General features: G+C 37.7%; 1 protein-coding gene across 1 annotated transcript in view; it reads left to right on the top strand.

Annotated features, from left to right (window-relative positions):
• Nucleotides 1-17,661, top strand: part of LAMA1 (laminin subunit alpha 1) — a gene marked incomplete at both ends in the record, with an annotated part of 104,085 nt that overhangs the window by 52,146 nt on the left and 34,278 nt on the right. The window contains 15 exons of the mRNA XM_080339681.1: nucleotides 186-397; nucleotides 892-998; nucleotides 2,003-2,183; nucleotides 3,482-3,618; nucleotides 6,353-6,589; nucleotides 8,960-9,103; nucleotides 9,474-9,653; nucleotides 10,273-10,458; nucleotides 11,728-11,855; nucleotides 12,856-12,976; nucleotides 13,112-13,249; nucleotides 14,908-15,029; nucleotides 15,917-16,003; nucleotides 16,262-16,455; nucleotides 17,474-17,616. Coding sequence (XP_080195807.1) covers nucleotides 186-397; nucleotides 892-998; nucleotides 2,003-2,183; nucleotides 3,482-3,618; nucleotides 6,353-6,589; nucleotides 8,960-9,103; nucleotides 9,474-9,653; nucleotides 10,273-10,458; nucleotides 11,728-11,855; nucleotides 12,856-12,976; nucleotides 13,112-13,249; nucleotides 14,908-15,029; nucleotides 15,917-16,003; nucleotides 16,262-16,455; nucleotides 17,474-17,616 — 2,317 coding nt within the window. The remainder of the gene's footprint in view (nucleotides 1-185; nucleotides 398-891; nucleotides 999-2,002; nucleotides 2,184-3,481; nucleotides 3,619-6,352; nucleotides 6,590-8,959; nucleotides 9,104-9,473; nucleotides 9,654-10,272; nucleotides 10,459-11,727; nucleotides 11,856-12,855; nucleotides 12,977-13,111; nucleotides 13,250-14,907; nucleotides 15,030-15,916; nucleotides 16,004-16,261; nucleotides 16,456-17,473; nucleotides 17,617-17,661) is intronic.

Below are 17,661 nucleotides of genomic sequence, written 5' to 3'. Positions count from 1 at the left end.
TACCTGCCTTGAAGTGTTTGTACCACATGTACAGAACATTCCTAATAAATTTTTCCTTCCCATTTTGTCTTTGCTTGTAATACAGAGGCATTTTAGATAAAAAATTAATAGGAGATACTCCCTTGGGTGGAGAGAGTGTTTGACATGACCACTTTCCGGCTCATAGATTTTGATCTCTGGTGCAGGTGTGCTAATGGTTACTATGGAAATCCACTTGTGCCTGGACAATCCTGTGCTCCTTGTGAATGCAATGGCAATGTAAACCCACAAGAAGACGGCCACTGTGATACCTTCACAGGACAGTGCCTGAAATGCCTGGGGAACACAGCAGGACACCACTGTGAAAAGTGTGCTGATGGGTATTATGGGGATGCAGTGACTGAGAAAAGCTGTCGTGGTAAGCTATTATTATTACTCTCAGAATTTAAAGGACAGAAAAATGTGGTGTGCACGTAGCAGAATGGATAGTGAGATACTCACCTTTGCTGAAAAAGTTAACTTTCAAGTTGTGATTTGGCAAGTGCAGGTTGAAAACTATGTGCCTGGGTTAGCCTGAGAAAGGAATGTATTATACTGGAATCTGACACTTCATATTATTGAAACTGATTGGCTTGCTTAATACTATTCCTTCAGTGACCTGCTGTAGACATTTCCTACTTAAAAATGTTACATATGGGGCTGGAAGAAACAAACTTCTCAAACATATATGTTCAGAGGTGGTTTTTAAATCTTGTAGCCTAAATGTATAGTACAGGTATTACTGTAGTATATTAAGATTGATAGTATATAAACAGGTGAAAGATACATTTATGCCAAACTTGGAATTCTGTATAATAATGAATACAAATTAATAGACATTAATATTTTGATTTCTTTTTGTCTAAACATAAGCCTGTGAGTGCCATGTGAATGGTTCCCTTTCCAGTACTTGTCATCATGAGACAGGCTTTTGTCACTGCAAGTCGAATGTGATTGGAGAAAGATGTGATAAGTGCTTGGTAAGCAAATATTTACATGTTTCCAATATCTGCATTTTCTGGTATCTTGGTCTTCCTGTTTATCTATAGGTGGTGTTTAGAACAGATACAGAGAATAGCAGCAACTATATACAGGGGAGAGGGAACCTGTTGCTGGAGCAGAGACCAAAGGTTTGTCTGCACAGGCTTTTGTGGTTGAAAATTGCTCTGCCAGTGCTCTCTGCACACGTGAAGCTATGTAGTTAACTCAGCACCCTTCTGCACAGGGCTGTTCGGGCTAGCGCTGCGCTCACTGATAGCATGCAGTTGTGTTGGCTTACCAAAAAAACCAAACTGGTAACAGACCTGAAGGGATCTTAGAGCTGTGCTTCTGCAAAATGAAGTCTGAGTGGGAATATCTGAAGAATGTGGTTGGTGAGAATAAACATATCATAGCTGAACACCAAAAAAGCAATTGGCTAAAAGACAGACCTGTTGTAAGAACAAGAAGACATTCAATGGTGGTACAAACCAGCAGTTGCAAGTGTAGAACTGCCTTGAAGACCAGAGCAGGAAATCTGTGCCCCGTCACTGCCCTTGTGCCAGCCCAGCTGAATGCCCGTCAGTCCACATGTGCTAGGTCACTGACATGCTCTCTTCTGGTCTTCTATTCACATTCACAGAAATCTGTGCCTGAGCAGCACAGCCCACCCTCACCTCATGAAAGTCTTTACACTGAAATAACCTCTGACTTTAAAACATAAGTCTCACTGACAAGATTAGAGGACCATGAGAGCATTTCAGTGTCACTTTTGCAACCTAATGTGTACTTGCGTATGGGTGGGAACAGTGAAGAGATAAAGGCAGAGTTCTTCCACAGCAGTCACACAGTACTGACCAATACTCATGTGGGTCAGACAGCAGGGAAAGTAACAAGTAAAAGTAAACAAGTAAAAAGTAAACAAGAGAAAATGAGTGTACATCATATTGTTTTTAAAAAAATGTATGAAATATTGCTCAAAATGTATTTACTTCCTGTCCAACAGAATGGCTATTATGGCCTGCTTACTGGGCTTGGCTGTGTTCCCTGCAACTGCAGCCAGTTTGGCTCAGTCTCCGAGGACTGTGATGACCAGGGGCAGTGTCACTGTGTACCAGGAGTGGCTGGAGAGAAGTGTGATCATTGTGCTCATGGCTTTCACGCCTTCCAGGATGGTGGCTGCACACGTAAGCTCTAATCTGTGATCCTTTCAGGGTTTGTCTGGAATTTCTTTCAACAATATATTTGTATTTAACTCTGGCAAAGGTCAATTGTTTTGATTGATTGTCAGTTGTTTTGATTGACTATGTGGAAAAATCTGTAGAATTGTCTCCTGATACTTTGATTAAGCTATTGAACAAGATGTTTGATTGCTTATTGTGTGGTTCCTTGTGAAAGGGTGGTGACAATGAAATAGCAACTCATGAAGGTTGCATAAGAGGAATATTACATCCTAAATATCTTCTTTGTCTCTTTCTTTACAAAACCCTTCAGTCCTTCAGAGAATAGAAACTTCTATTTTTTTTTTTCTCCAGCTGTAAAAGTTAAGAACTACAACTCTTAACAGATTCATGCTTTGTGTTTTTTCATTTAATTCTTAAATATATTTTATACTTTGAAGATGTCATGGAATCTATTTTCCTATCACCACCTGGGTGTGTACAGTTTTTAGATACAGAGGAAAATCTTAATCCAAACAGAGAACATGCCATAAACCCCCCCTAATTTATCATGTTAAGAAGATGCCCTTTTCAACACAGTATAGTTAAAGGAATGCCTACTTTTCTCCAAACCGACAGAAACTTTTTTTTTCATACCTCAAATACTATAGTAATATGAAATCTACAGTAAGGTTATGTGACAGGATTATGTTTTTGGAACATACATACTGTTTCTTTACTAAGAATAAAAGATCCTTTAGGTACCTTTAACTGTTTCGGTCTCAAAAACTTTGTCAATGTTAATAAAAACACTTTTCTGAACTTCTGCTTTTTAGCAAGAATAGTATTGCAGTTCTTAAATAGACAAATGCTTCCTGCAGCAGTTAGTTATTATAAAAAGTTACCCATCCCTCTTATTCACTGAGCAGTTATTGCAAAGTACTAATTTCTGAGATTTATTTTTCACTTGCTTGAGAACATTATCGTATCTTCTGAGTTTTGTATGCTCTATACTAGAATTTTTTCCTACAAATTTAATCTTTTCGACCATAACTTTGTTTGACTTTGGTGGTTCCCCTGTGAAAATGAAGCACTGCTTTTTAAACCACCAAACAGGCTATGTCAAGATGCAGTAGTGGACTTTCAATAAAAAGATTGATTGTCACTGTGGTCATAATTTGTTTCACAGTGATTAGAGACAGCAGGGATAGTGGAATGGATAAACTCTACTGCATAATTAAGAAAGACTATTAGTGGATGTGCACTTTCTTCTCTGTAACTAATGCAATAGTAAGGTTAATAATTGAGTCCTTTTTCTTTTGCAGCCTGTGACTGTGCTCATACTCAGAACAACTGTGATGCTGATTCTGGCCAATGCATTTGTCCCCCTCACACTAGGGGACCAAAATGTGAACTCTGTGAAGAAAATCACTGGGGACTCTCTCCTAAACTTGGCTGTAAGGTATGGTAGGCTGGCAGGGAAGCTGTGGCTGTTAACTGATGTCAGAACTGGACTCTTGTTTTGAGAACCTCAATCTTTATTCTCTGTCTCAAAGTGTTCACATGCTCACATAAAAAAAACCCAAAACAAAACAATAAAATCAGACTAAAGTGTTTATAGAGGAACCTCTTAAGAAAGCTGTCTGAAAATACTCAGAGTGCCTATTCTGGATAGGTGCATAGATCATATTAAAATTTTGAATTTTGAATTCTGACTTTTAGCTGCTTAATAGTGATACTGAAACAGATTTGTAGCAACAGTTGACAACAAGAAGTTTCTGTGCTAATGAAGGAGTGATGATATTGTGGCTTTAAGAACAATGAAATCTAGTTTATCTTGACAGTCACTGCACACTTCTTTTCTGAATATTTCAAATTAAAAAGGTATAAGGTAGTTAATGTTTTATGAAAGGGAAAATGGTAACTGCCATTATCTCAGATTAGTATGTATAATTAAGCAGTAAAATGCCAGCTCAGTGCAGATCCAAGGAATAGCAACCATTTACGCAATTAGGTTCATGCAGTAAATTCCTGACAGATATGGCATTGGGCCAATCTTTATAAATGTTGAGATTTTAAAAAGCCTCAGAATTACATAAATGTGATAAGTAATGTCAATGGAGGAAAACCACAAATATAATCAACTTGACAAGGTCTGTCATTGTATGCAGTGAGTACTTGACAAGTAGAAGTATCAGCCAAATTGTTTTATTTTTTTCTTTCTTTAATTTTTCAGAGTAAGGATGATAAAATAGTCCTATAATAGCTCTTCAGTGTTTACCATCTTAGTGATCTATATCAACGTACTTGGCAGCCAATCTTTAAACTGCTGCTTTGTCAGCTACCAACAGTCATTGTTACCTAATGTTGCGCAAATACAATGTGCTGGTGCCTGTGCATTTCCCTGAAGTGTTCCTTTCACAGGGCGATTCCACAGCACTTGCTAATGGTCAAGTTTAATTAAATATGTAAGTGCTCAATTTTGCTAAGTTGTTTAGCATTCCTTTTGGTTACAGCATCACAGTAATTAACACGAATTACTCTAAGGCAGGAATGTCAAACTCATTTTCACCAAGGGCCACATCAGCCTTGCGGTTGCCTTCAAAGGGCTGAATGTAATTTTAGGACTGTCTAAATGCACCTACTCCTACGTTTAGACAGTCCTAAAATTACATTCAGACCATGGTGAAAATGAGTTTGACACCCCTGCTCTGAGGTGTTTTAGTTACTTTCTTGGTGCAATAAGCAGTACTGTGATCTGCAGGTAATAGTCCCAATGGAGGCTCCCCTGTGCTGAATACTCAGCTCTGGCAGGTTGAATTCCAGTACAATGTCTACTGAGAAGCCCTGGAAAAGCTCTCACATGCTGTCTACATGGATGAAATGGGGGAGATGCTTTCAGAAACCCAGCTGGTCTGTTTTTGCAACACAGACTGCATTAGTGAGATATTTAATCTGGCTTGTTTTCTTGCAGTTTTCTTGGCGTTTAGTGTCCATCTCTGGGTGCAGTGATAGAGCAGAGCTGTAGTAATGTTTTGCTTGCAAACCTTTTCAAGTGTGCTGCAGCACAGTTACTTGTACCTTAAGAGTCCTTACTTATCTTAATCACATATTGACTGAGATTGAAGTAAATGTAAATTATTTATATTATTATTATTCCTAAAATTGAGTTTGATGTTAAATGCTGTAGACCTTTAATGGTATCTGGGAGCCACAGTTGTGAACTTACTTTGGTCATAATGTGTTAGACTAGGCAGCGTGGTATCTAATTCTCACTGCTGGAGTAAACACTGCTTAATACAGAGAATTATAATGGTTTGCAGCAAACTTGCTACAGCATCCATAGTGATCCTAACAGATTTTGTGGGTCTCTGTATAGAGTGCTTTACAAGGTAAGGCTTTTCATCTGAGTGAGATGATGAGGAAAGACGACTCAGGGAAAATGCTGACAGTCAGGTGATGACAGATGGAATGGACTTTTTGCCTGCGCTGTTAGAAATAACCACAGAGCAAAACTGGACTTGTTAAGTAACCCCAGCTACAAAATCAATACTTCAGATTAGATCTGCTTCAAAAAAAGAATGACAAATTAAGTACATCCACTTTGCATATTTGTAATAACAGGTTCGTGTTACTGATTGCAGGACAGGCTCTGCCAGGGAACAGTTCTCCTTTGGTGCTGAGCTTCCCACCTTTCGACACAATGGGATTCTTGGTTCCTTATCAAATACTAAATGGAACTTGAGCAGGATGTAGAACTTATTAATGCTTCTTGAAATCTTAAAAGAATGTCAGTACTAAAATTTTTCTTTCTATGATAGAAAATTGTTGTACTTATGTTTTTTTTTCATCCAACATTTATATACCATTATTTTAATTCATTTACTGCATTTAATACATAGTAATTTTGGATTTTTTTTCTGGAACACATTTCTTCAACTTTTTTGATTTGCAAAACAGATTTGGGAATCAACAGACCTTCTTACTTCTTGCCATGGACTGTTCTTTGTTCAAATACACAGTAAAAAACCCCCACTTCTATGTGGAAGATCTTCGCTTTTATTCTTGTATAGTATTTGTATTTGTTGACAAACATTTGAGTTTTAAGGGCCATTCCAAATTTACTGTTCTGTTTCAGTTGTAACAAAAGTTTTTAAGGATCTGTTATTTATCAACATTTCTTCTTTCCATCTAAGGCTTGCAACTGTAGTGACACTGGTTCAGCCAGTCTCCAGTGCAATGTATTGACGGGTCAGTGCCAGTGCAGAGCTGAATTTGGAGGACAAGACTGTTCCAGGTGTGCATTAGGCTACAGGGACTACCCAGACTGTGTTGCCTGTGACTGCGACTTGAGCGGAACCAAAGCTGAGATGTGTGATGATACTGATGGAATTTGTGGTTGTGAAGAAGAAACGGGCATCTGCACTTGCAAGGTACTGAAGTATTCAGACACTTTTGAGCCAGCACTGGGCTTCTCTGGTCATTTGTTACATATAAATATGATGGAAGGTGTAGTGCTGAAAGGACTTCAGAAGTCAATCTGCATCCCTTCTTTGAGATGGTTCTGAGTACACCTAAGTCACCCCTAAAGGATTTTTCATGCTAGTGCAAAATAGGTCTTATTAGTCAACTGTGCTAAAAATTGCCAGATGAGGTTCCCTGCTTGGACAGACACAACACAAGTGGAGGTAGAAGAAATAGCAGCACTACCAACATGGCATTGTTATTTGTGTTCTCAGAAATTCCTGTGATAATACTAGACAGTTTCTCTCTTACCTCCCTTTGTTTTGTTTTATGTAGCCAGATAATCTTATTTCCAGTTTGTGGTCATAAAAGTATTGTGGCACGGTACTGAAGTTCTCTTTTAGACAGAATTGGTGGAATTTGATGTGGACATATGTTAAGAAGTCAGGATCAAGACCCATTGTATGCATAATCACAAAAAGTCATTTCTAGCTGACTAATGCTGAATACTTGCTGTCTTTCTAGTCTTGTACACTATTTGTTATATTTCATCGCTGTTGTCTCACTGCAGTCCTACATTGAAATAGATTACATTTGTTGAATGTAAGATCTGTGTGTTTATTCTGTATTAAGTGAATTTCTGTAACCACATCATTCTTATAGTACATTCAGAATTTTTGTAGATTACTATAGTAAGATAGAAATGGATGAGGATGCATTTGTATTGCTCTTTTTTTCTCCTAGATTTCTGTCTGGCTCCTTTTGAATAGGACAAAATACTGGCCATGAGTTCTGGTGCAAAATTTTTGTAAATATTTTTAAATACATGGGAATGGTGCCAGTGACTTCAGTGTCACTATATTTCTCTGTATGATGTAAATGCCTTCTAATACTGAGAACAATGCCATATAAACCATTTTAATGGTACACATTTTACATGTTTTATTTATCCTGCTTGCTTTTGTCTACTGTTTTATTTTGCCTTACAAATAGTTCCAATAATAATAGTTTGTGACTCATATGCATAATTTCTTAGTTGCTATTTAAAAGATTTTTTTCCTCAGTACACACGAAACGTTGGAGGAGAACCAGCTGTAATAGTGAAATGTATTCTGTTGCAATGAGCAATACAGAGAAAATGTTTCCACCTCAAGCCAGGGAAAAACATTCCTTCATAGAGTCTAGGAAAACTTTGCTGCAAGAGTTGCATTTCTGAGTGCAGGTCGCATTAATTGATATAATCTTGAAGTTTTTGAGCAGACAATCTCTGATTAAAAGATTTATTTCTTAACTTAAAAGCATGCTATTTTGGCAATTAATTATTTTATTCTCTGTGTAAAGATAGATAGACAGCACTTCTACAGCTTCTTCCATCCTAGATTTGAAAGCATTTTAAAAAACTAATTAAATGTTAGAAAACTCCAGTGAAAAAGCTATTATGTTCTTACCTTTGTTATATAAATGGAAAAAAATGGAAAAATGGAAAAAAAACCAGAAGTTTTTTCTGCTCATACACACATGATTTTAACAGGTTTTGGAACAGCACATGGAGTTAGATGATAAAACCTGCTCTTATGAAAATTCAAATGATAATAATAGGAAGTTTCCTCCTAACATTTTAAAATAAGTGTGGTTATGTTGCAAGTTCAAATTTGTTTCCAATGCTATAACCAAAGACAGTGCTTAAGAATAACTCAAGTGTATTGCTAATAGTGAACTCTGAATTGACATTCTTGTATTAAAAAAAGGCAAAATTAAATACAGAGATTTAGTATAGATCTTTCTGAAAAGGTGAGAATCTGTTCTTGAAACATTGATTGATATAAAAGTTTACTTCAAGGCCATAAATATACTCTTTCATAGGACTCTCTTCTATCTTCTGGTTAAAGATACCAGTGGACATGGACTGTAGTTTTGGGTATTTATTCGCGTTGGATTTACCAGTTGGGAACTGAGGCCAAAACCAGACACTTGGGAATAAGTCCCCTGATTCCTATTCATACTGAGCAGGTTCTTTGGCTTTGGGAGCCCATTTTCCAGATGGAGTGATGAGGGGGAGGGAAAGATTTGTCTGTCTTGAATGGAAATACAGAGCTGCTAATTTTTGCTAGGAAATCAAATACATGAATGTTCTGGTATTTTGTGGCTTGTGTATTTTTTTAGTAGTATTGGAAAATAATGAAAAAGTAAGTACTTTATAGTAAAACAGAATAGATACACTAATTGGCTTTCTCTTATGTAGTTTACATACCTGCTAGTTTTTCTTCCAGCATCATCTTTCCTTAAGCTAGGCAAGTAACATAATTGTGCTGTTATGTTGGTTTTTTTATTTCTTTCAGGAAAATGTGTTTGGTCTACAATGCAGTGAATGTAAACCTGGAACTTTTGCTCTGTCTGCTAACAATGCACTAGGTTGTACTCCGTGCTTCTGTTTTGGGATGTCCACATCCTGTTCAGAACTAGAAGATCATGTGAGAATTCCTGTAAGTAAAGTGACAAAAATATAGCAATACGGTTTTGTGTTATTCTTGTGTTAGGTACCACACTGGGGTGACTAAGTCTACATGGTTTTATTAGTCAGACTGACTGTAATTGGCTGGCTTGCAGAGGCAGCAGCATATGGTAGAACTGAAAGGAAAGCAAGTGGTAAGTGGTCATAGTCTTATTTCTGAATCCTTGTGCATCACTCTTCACTTGAAAAAAAAAAAAAAAAATCAAACATATTTCCCAAATTTTTGGTTTGAGCATTTATCCACAATGGACTATTGACTGTCTCAAAGCAGCTAAAACTGTTAACCATAAACACTGGAACAGAATATTTTTGTTCAATTAGTCTTTTGCTTTGTATTGCAGATAACCTTAACTCCAGATCAGTCCATTCTGCATGTAGTAGCTCCAAGTAACCTGACTGGAACAGTGCAAGGAGTATTTTCACAATTTCCTGATGTTTTACTGGATGCTGCCGTAGTCAGAAAATATTTAAAGACAGAAACATTTTACTGGAGGTTACCAGAGCAGTTTCAGGGAGACCAGGTAAGATCATTATATAATTAGAATGCTTTGTAGATAATTTATTTACTGGCTAATAGTCACTCCTTTATTGTATAATAGTCACTTAATTTTAATAACATTTTTCTGCACTTGTTCTATTCTTGTAGGTCATAATACTATAGACATTAAGTGACTGATCTCATTTGTAGCAAGCATAAACTATATGCTTACATTACCCTTTCCTAATGAGATTTTTCTTGACACTGTAAATTGGTAACACCCATATTTAATTACCACATTACTCTTCAGAGATCATACAGTAGGGAAAAGACTGATATATTCTATTTTACTTTAGAAACCTGAAGGAGTTTTCAGCCTTGATGCTAGCTTCCGTATATAGATCATGGACTCTCTATTGCTTAGGAATTAAATGAAAATTGAGTATGCACCTTGAAGAACCAAAGAAGAACCTGAGACTGCTTTTTTGAAATATGCATTTAACCTTGGTGCAAAAACTGCTGAGTTTAACTCAGTTTTCATGTTTTATTGCCAATTCTTCAAAGAACTGGCAGTTTTCAAGTCTTCTGATGACATTAAAATATTTTCAGCTAGTAGCTCTAACCTTGGAATAAATAAAAGTAATAATTTTTTATCGAAACAGCTCATGGCCTATGGAGGGAAGCTGAGATATACTGTTGCGTTTTATGCTTTGGATGGCTTTGGAACCTCAAATTTTGAGCCACAGATCCTAATGAAAGGAGGTCACACCAGTAAGTTGGTCATCTATGTAGACATCCCTTCTCCAGAAAATGGAGTAAGAACTGACAAAGAAGTAGAAATGAAGGAGGTAAGCCAAAATATTGGTATGGAAATATTTCCTTTCTTCTATGAGATTTTACAGAAAAGCTCTGTATATTTAATAAAATACTTCAAAAAATGCCTATCTGGGAATACTAAGTAAGTTCACTGACAACACTAAATTGGGAGGTGCTGTTGACACTCTTGAGTGCAGGGAGGCCCTGCAGAGGGATCTGGACAAATTGGAGAACTGGGCAATCACCAACTGCACAAAGTTCAACAAGGGTAAGTGCCAGATTTTGCACCTGAGACATGACAACTCTGGCTGTACATACAGACTGGGGAACGAGATGCTGGAAAGCAGCTCTACAGAGAGGGATCTGGGAGTTTTTGTCAATGGCAAGTTAAACATGAGCCAACAGTGTGGTCTGGCAGCCAAGAGGGCCCCCTGTGTCCTGGGGTGCATCAAGCACAGCATTGCCAGCTGGGCGAGGGAGGTGATTGTCCTGCTCTGCTCCGCACTGGTGTGGCCTCACCTGTTGTTGGTGTCACGGGATGAGAAGGATATAAAACTACTGGAGACTGTCCAAAAGAGGCTACAAAGTTGGTGAAGAGTTTGGATGGGAAGCTGTATGAGGAGCTGTTAAAGTCACTTGGTTTGCTAAGCATGGAGAAAAGGAGACTAAGGGGAGACCTTATTGTGGTCTACAGCTTCCTCACAAGAGGAGGGGGAGGGGCAGGTGCCGAACTCTTCTCTTTAGTGACCAGTGACGGAACCCAAGGGAATGGCAGGAATATGTGCCAAGGGGAGGTTCAGGTTGGACATTAGAAAAAGGTTCTTCTGCCAGGGTGTGGTGGAGCACTGGAACAGGCTCCCCAGGGAGGTGTCACGGCCCCAAGCCTGACAGTGTTCAAGGCGCAATTGTACAATGCCTGCAGACACATGGTGTGAACTGTGGGGTTGTCATATGCAGGGTCAGGAGTTTGACTCAAAGATCCTTCTTGGGTCCCTTCCAACTCAGTACCTTCTATGATTCTGTATCTGATGTCAAATAAGCTGAGCAGTAAAGAGTGCTTGGATTAAAATGCATCTGTTTTAGGGAAAAAATGCCTGGGAATATCATGCTATAGAAGCAATGAACGTTTTGACATTGTTTCCTTGTTTGGAAGTGCTGAAGGTATTGCTGTGGCAAGCTTTTCAAACACAGACTCAGATTTCAGCAACAAATGAGAGACAGTCAGGTGTTGTCACTCTCAGGCAGTGTTTAAGTACTCTTAAATGCTCTTGGTTTTAATAATATATGTTATGTTTCCCTAGGATTCTTGGAAGTATTTTAACTCCGTGTCTGACGAACCTGTCTTACGTTCTGACTTCATGTCTGTGCTGAGCAATGTTGAATACATCCTTATTAAGGCAGCTTATGGCAAAGGATTACAACAAAGCAGGTAAAGCAATTTCTGATTTACTGTAATTTAACCTAGAAATAGTCCCGACTGAGCTATACAGTAACGTTTTTAACTCAAATTAGAGACATTTCCAATTTCCTATTTGACTTTTGTTCTTCCTCTGATAAGAAAACATGACCTTTAATGGCAGCAGAATCCCTCTTTAATTCTTTCTGTGACACACTAAATGTGTTTGCTGCTTACTTTGATAGAAAATCCCATAAAGAACCTTACAGGCTGATGCAGTGTTCTGCAGTATGGGTGATACAGTTAGATGTTTTCTAAATTATTTCTTTCCCATCTTATTTTATGACTATTGAAATATTTGTTTGTTTTTTCAGTTGAAACAAATGGTTCTCTGAGTTCTTGTTTTGTAGCAATCTAGGTCTCTCTTGTATCTATCTACTCTGAGCAGTGGTAGTAAAATATTCCTGCCTCAGAACAATGGCATTTTACTGCCATTTGAACAGAACTGGCTTACTAATGAGAGGGAGGAGATGGGATCTGGTCATTGCCATCTGTCAGTTCAGAAACAAACATGACAAGCAGAGCTGCATCCTATAGAAACCCAGTATCTCTGCATCTTCACAGCTCTGAACAAGTGTGGTTCTGCCTCCAGATTAGAGATTATTTTTGATTCACAGACCCTCAACTATCTTTTCATTAGCTCTGTCCAAAAATCAGTGGGGAAAAGCAGATGTATTTCTGTCTAGCATTTCAGAGGCAGAAATATGTACTCTTGCATGGTGGGTTTGTCAAGTTTCACACACCAGTGGGAATTGACTTATATTACTTTGCAGTACTACTGATTTGGTTGTTGTAGGTCCTGAAATCTCATAAATATGTGAGGTATCTTCAGATTTTATTGAGATATGGGAAAAAGGGGTTCATGGGAGATTGTGTGGTAGCTCTTACCTTGAAGCATAAAAATGTTTGGATCTCAGTTTTGGTGCTAGGACTTCTCTAGATGTTCACGCTGTCTTCTGCATATATCTTGTAGAATTGCAAATATCTCAATGGAAATTGCAGTGAAGTTTGAAGAAATGCATCTTGGCAGAGCTAGAGCTCATTTTGTAGAACAATGTAGATGTCCTGCTGGTTATGCTGGATTATCCTGTCAGGTACAGAATTCTTGAATCCTTTTTGTGTCTCTAATAGTGAAATAATAAAGTTACTTAAACTCCTTTTAGAATTGTTTGTAACTGTTGATAGCCATATTCATATATATTTTTTCATTTTACTCTCCTTAAAACTAGAGCTGTGCTCCAGGATACTACAGGGGAAAGAAAACAGAGCTCGATGTGAAAGAGCCTCACACTCTGATTGCACCTTGTGTGCCATGTCAGTGCAACAATCACAGTGAGACCTGTGATCCTGAAACTGGGAAGTGCTTGGTATGTACAATTTCTACATTTTTCTATTGGTTTCACCTGAGCATACAATGGCAGTAACCTATGTAAAGCTTTTCTGGGACAAGTACACATGGCTGTACTACTTGGATAAAGTACAATTTCTCCTCCAACTCTGAAAAATGGAAAATCTGAATAGTATTTCACTTAGGGTCCATTCAGTTAAATCATCAAGCTTTTTGGGAGCTAACATCTTCAAAATAATTATTATTTTACCTTTAATTTTACTTTAAAAATAACTCGTGTATCAGTTTAGTTTATCTGTTTTTCTGTGAGGCTTTTGGGCTTCTGTCCTTGATCTGGCCAAGGCCTGTGTAGTTACACAAAAAAGAAGTAAAGGAAGCAGTAAGCCATACCATACCACAGACTAGGTCAAAGACAAATTCTTTGTCTCTCAGGAAGAGCATCCCCTGGGCAGCTTTAAGTGAGGCTGTTCTAACTCCCAGAGACTAAAGTAGCATAAGGGTATGCCTCACCTAGGTTTATTTGCTCACTTCTCTCATTTTATCTCAGAGGTTGCAAAGAGGGGCCATATCTGACTAAAACATTGCCTCTGTCTTTTGGGCTGACGGCCCTGTGGACAGCAAATTCTCAGCTAACCAAATAAAACATGTTAAGTCTGTTCTCTGTTATGGCTCAGTACTGTTTCTTAAAGTTTTTTATTTCATATTCTTTGTTTTTCCAGTGGTAAGTTGATTACTTCAAAGCCAACTTCTGCTGAATTCATTCTAGAAATCAGTTTTTAAAGTGAGTTTCCTTAGTCCGTTAGGCTTTTGTAAACTATTCTGTAGCTTTCAGATTTGTCCTAAAATATGAATGTCGTGAATAAGAACTATGATTCTTATTTCTACAAGGCCAAAACACATAGGTCTTTCACACTAGTGAATACTAGTCGTTCTTCCTCTCAGCTTTTTATTGCAGGGGTGGCAACTCACCCGCATGTTAAAATTACTACTTAAACATTTGTGGCTGAGCAGTCAAGGCGAAAGAGATGGTTTTCTCTTCTGACTTCTGCTCCTGTACAATAGCAGGCTGCATTGCTACTGCTTAGTGTCAACTAACCCCTAAAATACATGCACTAGCAAGAATATGAATCAAAAAACAGGGGAAAAAAAAAAAAAGAAACTGAATTTCATTCATTTTGGGGACTAGTCAGTTGAATTATGCTTAGAATACCAATTTAATGTATTAATTAAATATAGTGTGTGTGAATCCTAACTGTGGATGATCCTTGGTTTATAGCAATCAAATGCATTTGCTGAAACACCGAAAGGTTATGTTTTTCATCCAAGTATCCTGCTTAAGTTTTTCACCAGTTGCTTTTTTTTTTTTCTTTGAGGATTTTTTGCTTTGTACCATGATTTCCTGGCCTGAATTGGATTAGTAGAAGCAGAACTATATAAACTTTAATGGAAATGTAGAACAGAAGTTAGGTCAGCCTGCCTGAGGGGGTATTCGTATAAGAATTCTGCTTATTTTTCATAAAGGGTTGCTCCATTCAGAGAATGCTGACCAACAGGCAGTGACATTTAGAGGTGATTGTTGGAAATTGTATACATTTATTGATTTGGGCCAAGATAAAACTCTTGTTGTTGTTGCTTGTTTGTTGTTTTAAACTGTCTGAATTCCTTTTTGTGTATCAGAACTGCAGAGATAACACAGTTGGTGATTACTGCAGTGCTTGTGCCCCAGGCTACTATGGAAAAGTAATTGGATCCGTCAACGACTGCTCTCTTTGTGCCTGTCCCAGAGCCAACCCTGTTAGGTAACCAGAATTTATTAAATCCAGTGCGCATTTTAGCATTCTGGGTTTATTGCGCTATATGTCACCACTCCTTCTTCCCCCATGCTATGACAACAGTAGTTACCATGTCCTTAAGTTTTAGTCATTTGAAAGCTACCCATTTTAGTAAATTGAGCTTACATTCTGCATTTTTCACTGCTACTGGTAAGTCTGTGACGTTTTAAAATAAAAATACCAACTGATAGAATAGTCATTTTTTTCTTAAAAAGTAGATCAGCCACATAGAATGTTTTATAGATAATGGAGTAAGTTGCTCTGACATGATTTAGTTTCAAATGTGGGTCTCTTTCTTCTAACAATGCTTTTTTATTTAGAAAGATTCAGGCCATGTTCAGTCAATGCAGGAACTTTTCATGAGATCAGTCCTAGGGGAAGAACAAGTATTCTTTTGTTTGAAATTCATACATATGTTTGTTTGGTAGAGGAACAGTCCACTTCATATTTTGAAAATCAAAAGACTATGCAGGCTGTTTTTTCTCCAGAAGTCTGAAAAGCATATTTGTTGTTGGATAATTGAGTCAGAATAAGAGTCTAGCAACTCTGTTCTCATGCAAGTCTCAGTTAGATATGTACTATAGCCATGCCATGCAGCATCCATTTTTCCTTGTCTCATCTTTTAAAAAAGAAAGTAATAAGGTGCTTTGGTGTGTTGTACAGTAATGGAGTTACATTGGAAAAGCAAACTTTTTAAGAAACACATAATTCAGAGTGCGAATTCTAGAGCATTGCATCAGATTGAGCAGAGGATGCTGTTACTTACAATGTTTAACCTGTGGCTGAAGGTGTTCTATGTCTTTGTATGGTCTTCCATTTATATGCTAGCAGGTATTTGTTTATCCTTCCTCCAGTTTCAGTCCTACCTGTGTCCTGAAAAATGTTCAGGATTACTACTGTGATGCTTGTCTCCCAGGATATGAAGGACAGTACTGTGAAAGGTGAGTTACACATGATATCCCTGATTATCCCCAACTCCCAAGGACAGTTTGTTTAGCATGAGCCATTTTTGTATTTGGAATAGATTATTCAGTGTTCATAAATATATAAATGAGTGCTCAAGGACTTACAGTGATTTATTAGTTACTGTTAAGAAGCCATTAATTAAAAACCTATCAGTGATCCTTAAAGATAAATGTAACATCCAATTTCATTATGAATATCCCCTGTTATTCAGTGCCCTGTTCCTCCCTGTCTAGGTGCTCTCTTGGTTATTATGGTGACCCTCAGCTTCTCGGTGGCAGCTGCCATCCGTGTCAGTGCAATCCAAGTGGCTCTGTCCATATTAGCTGTGATCGAGCAACAGGCCAGTGCCTCTGTAAGCAAGGTGTGACCGGACAACTGTGTGACGAGTGTGAGCCAAGACATCTTCTTGTGGAAGACGAGTGTGTTTGTAGGTGGTTTTAAAATTATTTACTTTTCCAGTGGACTTTGGTCTATTCCAGTGATGTTTATGTATGCATGATTATTCCTTGAATGATGTCAGGCCATATTCTTTCTATGAAAAGAAAAAGATCTTAACAACTTAATGTCTCTGTAAAACAGGTTGGATTAGATAATCTCCAGAGGTCCCTTCCAACCTCAACCATTATGTGAACATAGAAGAAACTACAGTAGAGATCATAACATGAGATAAACAGTTGATCCTTAAAATGGCTTTTTTAGTGTTATAGACAAGTTTAAGGAAAGATAATTTAAATACTTTTTTTAATGTGCGTAGCATACCTTTATTTATTAGAAAATGTAGCATTCCCATGACATTGACCCTTTGGATGTGAGGTTGCTGTAATAATACTTTTGGAGTTATCTCAGGTATGTAGGCCTTCTCCACAAGTAATCAGTCATATTCCACCACTAATTAGTCATGCAGTTTCTTATGAGAGGGCTGATAGCAGAAAGACACAGCAAGTACAGTAATCTGCTTTTACAATGAATTGCGATTTAGGACTCAGCTTTTGCTTTGTATAAGTGAAACAAACAAAACCAACAAACCCAAAGTGAAACAAACAAACCCAAACAAACAAACAAAAACCCTACCCAAAGAATAAATTGAATTATACCACTCTAGGCTTGAATTTCCTGTCATCCTAACCTGTTTGGGTGAATGTTAATGGTATCACCCTGGGTTTATAGCAATATAGCTAAGTAGGCTCAATAAGCTTGTAATACAGTAAGCAGCTCAATAGGACTTGAATGTGTGCTAACCTAAAGAAAATATGTTTGGAATAGGTCTATTCTTGGGGTAAGAAGGGGGAGGGCAATACTACAAATCTGTATAGTCAAAATTATTATACTTAATTGCTCTTAACTCAAAAGGTTAAGGCACATATCATGTAAATCAAAATAAATTTCAGTATTTCATGTCTTGTTAATACTAATATTGCTTTCTCCTATTAAAATGGTTTATTTAGCTTGTGATGACAACTGCACAGGAGTTTTATTAAACACTTTGGATGATCTCAACAAGGCCATACTTTCAGTGAACCTCACTGGTGTTCCCCTTGTGCCCTATGGGATACTGTCAGAGTTGGAGAATGCAACGAAACATCTGAAGGTAAAAGAAGTGCACAAATAGCAGAAATGCTTGGTCACACCTTTG

Source organism: Nesoenas mayeri (genome assembly GCF_963082525.1).
Source record: "Nesoenas mayeri genome assembly, chromosome: 2".
In the NCBI taxonomy this organism is placed as follows: Eukaryota; Metazoa; Chordata; class Aves; order Columbiformes; family Columbidae; genus Nesoenas; species Nesoenas mayeri.
The sequence above is the reverse complement of the archived record's forward strand: the minus strand, read 5'-3'. Positions and strand labels throughout refer to the sequence as shown.